This window comes from Nothoprocta perdicaria, unplaced genomic scaffold, assembly GCF_003342845.1.
Source record: "Nothoprocta perdicaria isolate Ctin4 unplaced genomic scaffold, notPer1 scaffold_105, whole genome shotgun sequence".
In the NCBI taxonomy this organism is placed as follows: Eukaryota; Metazoa; Chordata; class Aves; order Tinamiformes; family Tinamidae; genus Nothoprocta; species Nothoprocta perdicaria.
Genome location: NW_020454150.1, coordinates 152,888 through 165,752, shown reverse-complemented (window position 1 = coordinate 165,752; position 12,865 = coordinate 152,888). Strand labels below are relative to the sequence as shown.

Genomic DNA, 12,865 nt, shown 5'->3' with positions numbered 1-12,865 from the left:
GGAAGTGTAAAGATCTCTAATTTAGAATTCTTGTTCTTTATATTTTATTTTTTAATCCTGTGATACTTAGGTCTTTTTCTCTGTGGACGCAATGTGCTTTACATAGAAAAGAAACCTCGTTAGACACAGGCTTCATGTACTACAAAGTCAATATGCATTATCTTCGTGTATGAAATAGTGACTACACCAATATGAAAGCCATAAGGCATGGCAGTGTGAGCAAGCAATTATTTTTTTTGAGGAAAATCAGAAATAAAAAAAAAAGAAGAAGAAGAAGAAAAAAAAATCTCCAGGTTCATTCAGTTTTCCTCCATGAGATGTGCTTTGTGATGTAGCAGAAAAATTATGTGAGGGTCCCTTTAAAAGCCATCATACCAATCAGCAGGTTTAACTGTCAAGCAAGCTGATGTAGGGCTCTTTGAATTACTGAGTGAGGGATATTCTTCCTGCCAGGTCCTGTCCCCTGTAGGCACTGCAGAGAAGTATTATAGGGCAGTCCTTACCTTGGGAATTAGCCTGCAAGACCCCAATGCTGTCATCAAACTGCATAGATTTGATGTTGAGTGACGCCAAGATGCATTCCTTGTCCTGCAGCGAAGCATCATCAATATTATTCTGATTGGCTGACAGGATAACGCACATGTCGCAGAGGTTGATGTTGACAGCCCTTAAATCAGCCCGACTTAATGGCGTACCCTTCGGCACAGAGAAAGGAGGAGGGGGGGGGAGAGGAGAAAGAGAGAGGGAAAAAAGAAAAACAAATTAAAGATTGAGAAGGAGCTTTGGGAAATTATTTAACAAGTATCTTTTTTATGCTCTGACATTAAGCGGGTCTAACTATGTGCCAGGGAATAGGAGATGTGCGCTAATCTAAAGGGTAGTTGGTGCTGATGGCAGCATTTTAGGTTCAGTCTCAATACTCAGTCAAGCTATTACTAACAAACAAGAAATAGGAATAATGCCAGCATTCTACATCTCATCTGCGACTTAAAATTATCTTGATTTAAGGTGCTATCATGTGGCAACCTCTGGCTGTCTGAATATAACAAGGGGTGTGTTTTAAATGTCTATTTATCTAACACAGAGTCACAAAGGTCTTGGGCAAAAAAAATAACGATTTAAACAGAAAAGCATTATGTGTCTTACACATTTGAAATGCAATCAAGATAGAGCTATTTTTCTAAAGTGTGTCCTACCTGCAGCAATACAAAAAAGAAAAAAAAAAAGTTAATCCTTTCTAATGCATTCTTTTGGTGCTTCCACAAGGAAAACACACTGATCTTCAAAGTTGTGTGATTAAACCCTTTCAAACAGAAACAAGACTCTAGCTTAACGGGCAGAATTCATGTAATATTCCCTGTCACTGCAATGCCCAAACCAAGAATGCAATACATAAAATGAAATGTTGTGGTAGTCTGTGCTTTTTTTCATAGTTAACACAACCAACACACAACACTTCACCTATCATGTTTTGTTTAAAGACAAYACTTCTCTGTAATGTTCAGCAGCTCATATCTCTACATACAAAATATTAAGTCTAGGTCACAGGACACAGATACAGAATCTGGAAAAAAATAGTTTTCATGGAAACTAGATTCTCTACTAGCTCACATAGGCTGGTCCTCAAAGACTCTGAAAGGAATGAGGAAACGAAGACATCCTCTTGTCTCACAACCACATTCACAAAACAAAGTCAAGACCACATGATTCACCTCTTGATCACTCATGGTGAACCTTACCTGAACTCCACTGAGAATATTCAATGCAGAAGTTAATTTAAAAGGCACAGAGCTAAAGCAGARCTCAATTCGCATTCAATGATTGAGAAATATTTTCCACTTAGTTTCAGATACCAATCTGACTACTACTCATTATCTTTAGTAGTTTGAAGCCTTAAACCTCATGGAAAACAGTATATATTCAAAGCATATAATTTAGTTATAAAGTACTAAAAAGTTGGCATATGATTATTCTTGCCACCTTAATTCTGCCCTTCGTGTCTGCACTGTGCATCAAGTGAAGCAAGATTCCTGTGGGGAAAAATAATATGTGATCATGTAATTAATTAAAGACTTACTCTTAATGATTTTATGCAAAGGGACAGAGTTAAGGCTGCCTGAGGATATATAAAATTGGCATTTGCCTACTTTTTAAGAGTTTATTCAACAGCTTAAACACATACTTTCACAAAGGCTTTATATGAAATTTCCAAGGTTTTCTTTTATCAGAACTTTTTTGTTTTATTTATTTATTTTTTTACATGTAGTTGTAACCACATCATCACCGGATATATGCAGCAAGTTTTACCTCCTGAACAAAGGCACAAAGAAGTAGAAAAGAGTTTGATTGGCCTTCCTTAACAGATGATTTCTACCAGGATGATCTCAGTAACTTCCATGGACTTATATATTAGTATAATTGGATCAGAATAGTGCTGACACGTTTAACTTTATATGACCATTTTGAAACAGACAAGCTGAAAAAAAAAGCAGTAACGGAGTCTTAACTTTATTGCCTTTGGCACCCTTGATTACTATCAGTAAGATACAGTAACTCCTTTACARATTCCACATTTTTAAGGCTGCGTTAATCTGTTAATTAAGATGTCACTAGGCTGTTTAACTTGAACTTAGTCCAAATTTGCTCTAAATTTTGGGGCAAAATAATTGGGGAATATAAGCTTGGTGGATATTTTCCTGATGCCTAAACTTAAGAAACCTTGGAAATACATGTTAGAATAATGTATCACACTGGGTATGTCAAAGGCAGCAGCTGGATTCCCTTCTGCTTCACTCTGTAATAAGATTGCTAATTTAGTTCTGATTCCTTAATTTTATCCTTCAAAATGACAAATATTAAAAGAGTTGGGAGAAAGAGGGGGATATTAGCTGACAAAATTTGATAGGGACACCATTTTTGTAACAGCAGAATATCTTATGATACTATGTTACATCAGTTTGTAGAGCAAAACCAAGAGTTTACAGTAAAATTGTGTGTCTGGTAACAAAGAACTACAGCCTAGATTGAAGAGAAAGCAAAGACTGTCTTTCCACTCTACAGCTATTTACTTGATTCTTCATTTGGGTTATATCTATCATGGATATATTAATTTTACACTGCTGGAATGAATTTATTGAGAATTGTTATGCTGCTATTTTTTGTTGTTCATTCTAATAAAAAAAAAAATCCAAACAGTAAAGTACAGAGCACTGCTTTAATGATTGTACCTTAGACTMATTTCTCTACTTCTTGCATCTTTGTGCATCGTTTACAGCTATAAACATTTAAGATCACTAACTTGTAGATGTTCTTTTGTTTGCACTGAAGCTCATGATTTACATTTTGAGCTGTTGCATAGGGGAATCATAAYGGTACACAGCAGTACAGAAGTAGGACCTCTGAACTGCAGTTTTATTGGCTGTCCTCAAGAAAATCCATAGGAGCATTGATCTCAAAAAGGTCAGAACTCCACCAAACTTCCTCAACTCCTTTTTACAAAGATTATGGCAAAGACTCTGAATTGAAATGCTGTGGTGATCTTCCTATAAACTGGGCCAGCCTACAGGAATTTTATAAATATAGATTGATATTATGTAGATAGAAAAATAGTACTTTTTTTTCAAAGGTTTATGGGTATAAATACATAAATAATGTCACAAATAACTACTGTCATTCTGTCAGGGAAATCAGCACATCAGAACTGGCTACATGCGGTGCACTACAGTGAATGTTCGATGGAGAACACAGTTAATATATTTGATAGCAGCTGAAATTCATCCGATGAGGATGACGAGGGACTGAACACTGCAGCAAATATCTTCTAATAAGGTCTCACAGGGCTCCGTTTTCATAGACACAGTAAAGGGAAAAAGCTAAGTCCTCGGGCCTATAACTAGACAAAAGTAAAAAATCCTAAGATCAAAGTCAATATGAATCTGTCCAGTTGGTGTCCTAAACAACAAAGTATCAATAATAAAGCTTTGGACTTACAGGCAAGATTGAAACCTTGGGGAAGTTATGCAGTGTCTCCCATTCTCTTCTCAGGTATTCAAGTGAACCCACAAACACTATATGCTTGAGTTCATGGTAGTGAAAGTTGCTGGCTCGCAATGGCATCACTAAATTTCTTAATCCAATCAAAGCAGATTTAACATCCCCAAATATACAGACGACTACATGACCACTTAAAACTGTCATCGCTGCTTCACTTCGAGTCTAAAAAAAATAAAACAAGAAGAAAGAGAAGGCATAAAAGAAAAGGAAGTTCAAATTACTTCTTGAGTTTTAAAACAAGAAAAATGTGTGTCAATATTGTTCATGCACAAAGAAGCGGTTGGAAAAATAGCTGTTCAATTTTATGCTTACTTATCCTTCATTAAATGTGCTCAGCAGAAGAAAATTTAGTTCTTGTTCCCTTAAACATGCAAGAAAACATTGTACTAGCCCAAATCACAGTCYTCTGTATGTTGCTACACACGGATTAAAACTCTAGTTACAATAGAAGCATTATGAAATTAAGAATTGAATTTGTCCTACTGTGCATTTAGTCAGTAAAAGGATTATAGAAARAGATGTCAAATTGTGCCTTAACTGATGAACTACTAGTGCCTTTTCAGGACCAATATGAAAAGGAAAGCATGAGTGCCCAATGGCCACAACAGGGCCCATGCACAGGTACAAATTCACCATCATACAACTCTAACATGAAAGTAGACCTAGGTCCTCAAACAACAGAACATGTGAGTGAATGCTTTAGCAGATGTGAGTAGACTCATGCCTACGAGTCCAGCACACTGACACTTTACAACAAACAGAACAGGACATGAAAAAAAAAAAAAAAAAAAGGTATGTAAAAAAAATGGCTCTTCAAACTCATTAATTTGTATGTAGTGTGTATTTTCACCCAAACATCCAAAAGGAGAGGAGTTCTCCCTATCTGGTACTCCTGCCATCTTGCAGAGCCAAAACAAATCTTGGGCAGAGAAATAATTTTTTTTTTTTTTTCTAATTGAGACATAATCAACAAGTAGCAGCTAGACGATGACCTGGAAAATCCCATTATCTTCAAATTATGTACTGATTTGTACTTGTACAGCCTCTAAGGAAGACATTAAATTTGCATGAATATGAATGTAGACATAAATTGTGGACAGTAAGCTTGAACAGGTGTATGGAAGTGTTTTACCAGCAATGTTTTTATTGATGGTGATGCATGAARCAGAAAAAAACCTAGCCAGACTAACAGATTCACAGGCTCGTAGGGGGAAAAACTCACATGGAATTATCAAGGGATCATAAATGAGGAACAGTGTCATTTTTGGAGAAACACTTTTCAGAGAAGGACAACATGCAAAGGTCATTTGTAAATCATCTGCTAAAATATGTTTGCATTAAGACAGATTCTGTCTCTGTCTTTTACTAGGCAMTGAATGTAGAGCTGCTCCCTTTTGCCTGCTGAATGCACACTAAAGCACACTAACTTAAGCTGTCCAGCCCACATCCTGTCCCACACTTCAGTCACTAGAACTTGCAGTTGACTAACTCCACTGTTTAAACACCAATATTGCAATTCCAGGCAACATCATGGTTATTATAGAAACCCTTGAGAAGAAGTGGGAACAGGCTTTTATCCCCTCATTGTTAGAATAAACCAGGGCTGTCATCATTATTGGCTACACCATGCCACAATGCAGGGAAATCTAAGACAGCAGGCTCAGGAAAAGGTTTATAAAGTGCGACAAAGTGAAGTTCCATCAGGGAGTTCATTTCAAATACCATCAGTTTTGTGCATGAGATCTGGAGTTACTTACTTGTTACTCCTAGATATGAGTACATGAACACAAGTGGCACACTCTCACTGAGCAAAATGCTCTGTGATAGGCCTTCTAATTATTTTTAATTACTTGAGTCAGTTTTATGGCTTCTGCAGTTAAACAAGCAGATTAGGCCCAGTGCAATATGCTAGAAGGGCAGAGTAGTAGTACTACTTACTCTGCCCTATTTGGATATCTTGAAATGTTGGAAATAGAGAAATTTTGAGAGAGTAAAATTCACATAAATAAAAAGTAATGTAAAGCAACACTTGCCTATTTTAGAATGCATTATCACCCTGTGTAAAGAGACAAATAGGATACATAGACACTTAWACACTTCCAGCCTTGACTCTCAAAAGATATAAATTATGCAAATGCAAAATTATATTATTGCCAGTTATAAAACAAAACATAGACTATTTTGATCCAATTCACATTGTTGTATTTGGCAGACAGATTTATACAATCATATTTCTCTAATCAAAATGGAAGCTTCAATTTCACCATACTGTGTTTCCAATTTCAGTATGTTGTGTTTAATGGTAGTAGATATGAGTGTATTAACCCATTAGACATCAGTCCTATGGTTCAAAAAACCTCTATTCTAACACAGCTTATTACCGATACCTACCAGAATGACCTTTTCAATGTCCTTGGCTGGACACCAATGAAACATCCCTGTGGAATCGTATTTTTTCACATTGGCATCCATGTTGTCAATCTGTTCATTGCCAGGAATTAACAAGGGGTCATGCCTGCAGAAAAACAAGTTGAGGACAACATAAGTGGAAAATATTATGAATTATGAATGGAAAGATATCCCAAGAGCTATGTCCAAAGAGGGATAAAAGTAAAAAATGAAATGTATTTACACTTTATCATGTTTACATGCTTACTCTGCAACCCCTTTAAAATAAAAGCTAATTTTAAAAGGGAGTTTTTATATTTTGGATGCAGTTTGGAAATTTTTTATAAGCTTTCTAGACCAATAACCATTTGATTTTATACAGCTCTTCCTGACACTTTCATGTCCACAATTTTTTTTTTCAGCCCCACCCCTCCAAAATAAATTTCAAAGAGTTGCTATTAGCATCTGCAATGAAGTAGAAGGGATAGGAACAGAGCCCCATGCTGACTGACTGGGATAAGTATGGAAAGCCAATTATTTGCTTTTACCACATACAACTTCTGACGTGATGCTCTTCACAGTAAAAGCTTTAACAGGCTGCACTTTAAATATTTTAGCAATTTGCCCAATCATATTTTGCTTTCCCAAACTGAAGCCCTTTAAAGATTCAGCAGTATGTCATTTTAGAGCAGACTGACTAACAAATGCCCACATCTGGAATACATGATTTTAATACTAAACAACAATGTCCATTTTCTCTGACAACGGTATCTGTGGTAACCTTCTCAGCTTTTTTTTTTTTTTTTCCCAACAAAATTTTAAAGCAGTAGGCTCTTCAAAAGAGAAGGAAATAAAAAATTTTTGTAAACATACTCTCCCAGCAATATAATTACCTAAGCAAAGAGCAACATATAGTTCTTTAATAGATATGCTGAAAAATAAACATTAAGGGAAAAAAGTGGCTTCAATATTGTCAATTACTAGTAAGGACTGCATTATACACTATCAYTGGAATGAGGACTATGTTTACAAATCAAAGGGGAAAGCAATCTTAAAATCCTTCATCTGGCCCCAAACTACACAATTTCAGCTCAAGGTTTCTCTCATGAATCCTAGAAATATCCTCATAGAAATATACTGATACAGAATCAAAACATTTCAAAGATGGAAATACTTGCAAAGAAGGTATATGTTAAATATTCAGTGGCAGGCCGCCAGATTTTAAAGCAACTTGCTTTTACAAGCCTTTTAAAGAAATAAACATATTAGTTGGACTCTCAAAACTTCCAAGTTCCCTGCTTTTAAGGTATATGAACCAACTGAATGTGGCCTGAACCTCTCTTTTGAAGAGTTGACGAAAGCAAACTTTGTTCACTGTATATGATACAGATTAATTTACTCTGAATATAGTATGCTATGTTACCATGCTTAAAAATGTTTTGCTTTCATGCCTAAAAATGGTATAATCTGTAGTTCCTTTAGGGTGATTAATTATGTGTCATTTCATAGTCACTGAAATCAATAGAAATTTCTCATTCATTTCAGTCGCATGGGCTCAACTCAACAGAAAGGGGCTTAAAGGACTTGAGAAACTATTAATACAGCAATCCAGGTAAACCTGAGGGTTTTCACACTTTAATAAGAAGCAGTGCACTACATGGCAAACTCACCTGGAAAGAGAAATGCAAAGCTTTCCTAGTTTTCACATTCACTCAACAGAGATTCAGTTCAGTGCCTTTCACCAGCAACCTGCTGGCATCAGAGGAGTCTTGAGGGGACTGCAAGGAGCTTCTGGCCCTGCTCCAGGGGCAAGAATGGAGCTATAGTGCTTGCTCCCTCTTTTGTGGGAGGCAGAAGGGACTTCTTGGTGTAAAAGCAGTACCAAAGAGGACTTCTTGTTCATTTGTTTTAATTTCTAGAAAAACATCCAGACTCTGCATTCTTCTACTCTAGCAGTCTACATGTTACGGTTCAGTTACCTGCAATAGTAGTGGTTTTGGCYGAGAAAGCTAAGCATGACACTGTTCATAGCCTATTCCTTGCTTGTAGTAGTTGCATCTGGTACGGTGAGGTCTGGGCCCTAGGACACAACCCCTTTGGAGGCTGTACTAAAGTTCAGTCAACACTGAGTGGTACTTTATCCCTAACTACTCCGTTCCTAGCTTTTTTTGTTTTCATTGTTTTGGGTTTAGTAATTTGTCTATGAGCTATGAAGCTTTGTAAAGGTCATTAATGGTGAAATAGGTGATTTCTTGGAGGCTGGGATAGTGTAAACACCAGGAAGATGATGTTTCTGAAGTTTTGCCATTTGTTTCCCTAAGGTCCAATGCAAAGCATTTGCTCCTCAGTAGTATACTGTTATCTCTGATAGGATGCTAGCTGTAAGTTTTCAAATAAAAAGTCTCTTCAAAAGGCTTAAGACTCTTCAGGAGTCCCTATTGAGAGATTTATTATTATTGTTATTTAAGTTGCACAAGGCAGTTCTCCGTGAGCATTTCATTGCATATCACTGAAACAGAAGGAAAGTTCACTGATGAAATATTCACTTCTCTCTTTCTTTTCAGAAATCAGATGTGCGTGTGAAAGAATTGTCTCTTTTCCCTTTCGCTTCATCAGGGAGTTTAACATAGTTTAACACTATGTTAAAAAAAAAATCTTTAAAATGCCACAAACTAAGTTCTAATTTCTTTTCTACCCTGAGATTTGAAAATCAATAGGTCATTTTAATTCCTGAGAGGGAAATGTGATAAGATTAGCCATTTTATATTTCATAATCCATGGTTTTCAATATAACTGACTTTCTAAAATTCATCTCTTTTGGGCTACACTATTATTTTCATCTCTCTCTTATCAATGATTTCTCATCTTGAATAAAAYGATCCTTATAGATGTCTACAGAGGTTGAGACTTGTTATTGCTAAGATAAGACTTTGCCCTTGGATTTAGCAGATACTTACAAACAGAAGTGATTTCTGGACTTGTTTTTCTAACAAACACGGTTGTGTTATAAAATAATAAATTAATAAAATAGTATTACTACTTTGGACATATACAGTCTCTTTAATCCGATCATCTAAACCTGTTTGGCAAATAATAAAAATTAATTAAGACAGACACACAAAGGCCGATGCTGTCAAATCTGCCTAAGGGGTTTGGACACCCTGTTCCCATTAAAATTCATATTACACAAAGCATTACAGTAGTTGTCCTTACAGCTGTATCATGGTCTGAATGCTTACAGAGCCTCACTGCCCCCCTCACCCTTGAAGATGGCCCTGTCAAGTTATGCTTGAGTCACACTGGCAGGTTACTGTGGAAAAGCCTGCATTAGTGCCACAGCTATTGTGTTCTCCAGGGCTGGAAAGTCATCTGCTTGCAGAAAGTGCTTGAAAAATTCACACTAAAGAAAGAGAAAAAAACACCTTCTAACAATTAAAACTAGAGTATCTGCTTTAATGAGATGCTGTTTCGCATCACAATAATCAAATCATTTGCTCACTCCAGCAACCAAAAGACAGGTATCTATGACACCTATGGAGGAGGAGAGAAACAAACAAACAAATAAAAAAGAAAAAAAGAACTCTCAAATTTCTAAAGTTATATATTTTCCTCATCCATAATATTCTGTTAAAAATAGATTCTCTGGCTCTTATGGCAAATATTACATACGCATGACTTAAAAAGAAGATGAAACACAATCTTTCTAAGTTTCTTGAAGAACATATAATGCCACTTATGATCAATTAAACTTGAGAAGGACACTAAATGCCACGATACTGCAACAAACCCAAAAAGCTTGCCTGGAAGATAACAGCCTAAAGCAAAACCATAAATCTCATTTCCAGTAAACCTACTTAGATGAACATTACATTTTAAAGAGCACTGCTTTCCTTGCAGACATTTACAATTACTCCAAGCACATTCACATAAGATTTTTGACTCTGAAACTTCTAAGTTATGGCTGGGAATGGACAGAATTGGGAAAACCAATAAGGTTAAATGGCTACCTCACATCAGCATTTCCTTGGACTTTGTCATTTGTTTCAATCCTTTTGACAGCACTCGTATGTGACTGTGCATTGCAGCAATACACCCTATTTAGTGATCTGCTGTAGAACTCCCCAGAATTTAAGCCTGGGACTGAGTGCTRTATTACCAGTAGAAACCCAGCTGACCAAAGTGCCCAAAATGTTTCCTTTTATAAAATAAGTGGTGAAGCAACCCTGGCAGCAGGATAATTTCTTTCTRTGCTGGGCAAAAACTGCATTTATGCCTTCCTCAGGCAGCCATACGAGATCTGGATCTTGCATACAGGACAGTTAGCAKTCTCCTGTCAGTAATGCAGTGTCTTGATGTGATTCAGGGTCTCACCTGGTGTGCGGGCCAGTAATTTTGAGTTTTCCTACTGGGCTTTGTGTCTTTGTGTGTGTACACACATTTGTGCATATTTAGTTTTAGGACTAAGGAGCGAGTTTGCAGAAAATAGGATTGGAAGTGAAGACTCAGTGCAGAGCATCTCATCCCTTTCAAATTTCTCCTACAACTACCCTAACAAATTGTGGCAATTAACATGCGGTTAGTGTTAGATGTATGCAGCCAGTGCAGGTGCTAATAATTGAAAAAGCATTTAGAGCTTTTACACCCGGGCTGAATATTTCATGATGTGCTGCATGTTTCACTATTTACTCAGTGGGCCTCTGTCACTTCAATCTTCCCTGACTGCTTTGACTGGTGCTATAAAGCTCAAGCAAGATAGAGTGACGGCTTGTCACCGGCAACTCCAGTGCCTGCTGCAGCTCGCTGGGACTAGCTGTGAAGGTTGTCACGACATTCTGATGGAATTCAGCAAATGTTTTGTGACTAATACACCCAACATTTGTCGGCTACCATTAGCCATTCCCCGTGACCCTCTGCCGTCTGTGTGGATGGCATTAAGTTGTAATGAGAATTAGTTGCCTGGGTGTGTTACACTAATGACATTGTCTTACTGATCTTTAGTTTCACAGGTTAATCGGTGACAAAATTTGTAAGGATTCAGCCATCAGATGCAAAAAAGCATCGCAGAAGGAAAATTAGCACAAGGTGAGAAAGAAAATCTGGAGTTTCACTGAAAAATGTTTTTATAGGCATAGGCAGAATCTATCCTAATACTGGCTATAGGCTTACACTTTCATATAAGTCCTAAATCTACAAATAAGCACAATACCTAATATCTAGCTGATACCCAGCTAGTAGATGGTATCCCATGCTAGCTTACGGGCAACTGGCTGACCAGTTGGATTATAAATTCTGCCTGAATATCACTCCTAAGAATGCTAACCATTACTCCTCCTTTCCCTCTCTCCCCCAARTATTGTTGATGTTTCTTTCTTAATCTGCAGAAGCCTTTCCAAAGAGTCCAGGTTAATTTATCAAGACTACTAAGGATGCTGATACGCAGCTGCATACTTTAAAGAGCTTGCTGATTAAAGTTAAATTACATTGATACCTCAGGACATGCTCAGAATATGCTCTTAGAGTATGAGCTGTCTTTTATAGAAAGGAAATAAAATAGTTAATTTTTAGACTTTTATATAAGCAAATTAAGAAGGGAGCAGGGTATTAAGGTGAGCAGGGCATGCAGCCAATGAATCTTCTGCATTTAATATTTCTCATTCAYATCTACCCAAGCTACACAGCTACCAATCTTTGAAAGAGAAAATATGAGAAAAAAATATTTTCATTTATAAAAATATACCTGCAATTAAAGGGTTCAATAAAATATAGGAGCGCTTTTTTGCACTTTAATGAACTGTAGACTTTATACCTTGTGATAAAAGCAACCACTGCTGCAGGCTTACTTCTCTTTAAGTCACTGTTTATAAGGATGCATTATTTTTTTTACACCTGGTTTAAAGTTAAAGAGTTTTTCTTTTCTTTGCCTTGATCTGAGTGCATTTTTTGTTACCCTGAACTTTATAGAAAAGCTTGCTGGTTTTTGTTTTTTGCTGGCAAACTGTCCTTTTTCTTCCTGAAACTGCTCTCTCATCTCAAGAACATTTATCCACAATTTCACAGTACTCTTTAAAAAAAAAAATTGGACATTGTTCTTATTCCCATGGTTTATAATACCACTATCAATGGCAGCAACAGTCAGAGGGCTACCTTAGACTGCTCTTATCACTCAAAAGCTTTTCGTTCTGTAACCGTGTTAAATGCAGGTCTAAGGTACCATAGTGATTACCGAGATACTCCTGTTGCTCATACTGGTAGTAGAGAACTTGCAAAACAATACCATGAAGCGATGCTATGCTGTTAAATACCTGCTCTGTTGCAGCTCAGTTATCATAGAATATAGCACTGTATAAAGTTTGCCTTGCACATCCTTAACAAGTGATGAAAAGTTTAGAATAAATTATAGAAATCTCCAAGGCTAAGAGATGTA

The 12,865-nt window shown here is 36.7% G+C and overlaps 1 protein-coding gene across 1 annotated transcript in view; it reads right to left on the bottom strand.

Annotated features, from left to right (window-relative positions):
* Positions 1-12,865, bottom strand: part of KCNMA1 (potassium calcium-activated channel subfamily M alpha 1) — a 202,435-nt gene that overhangs the window by 38,949 nt on the left and 150,621 nt on the right. The window contains exons 20-22 of the mRNA XM_026044145.1: positions 6,445-6,568; positions 3,991-4,215; positions 504-696 (exon numbers count right to left, since the gene is read on the bottom strand). Of these exons, the coding sequence (XP_025899930.1) occupies positions 504-696; positions 3,991-4,215; positions 6,445-6,568 (542 nt within the window). The remainder of the gene's footprint in view (positions 1-503; positions 697-3,990; positions 4,216-6,444; positions 6,569-12,865) is intronic.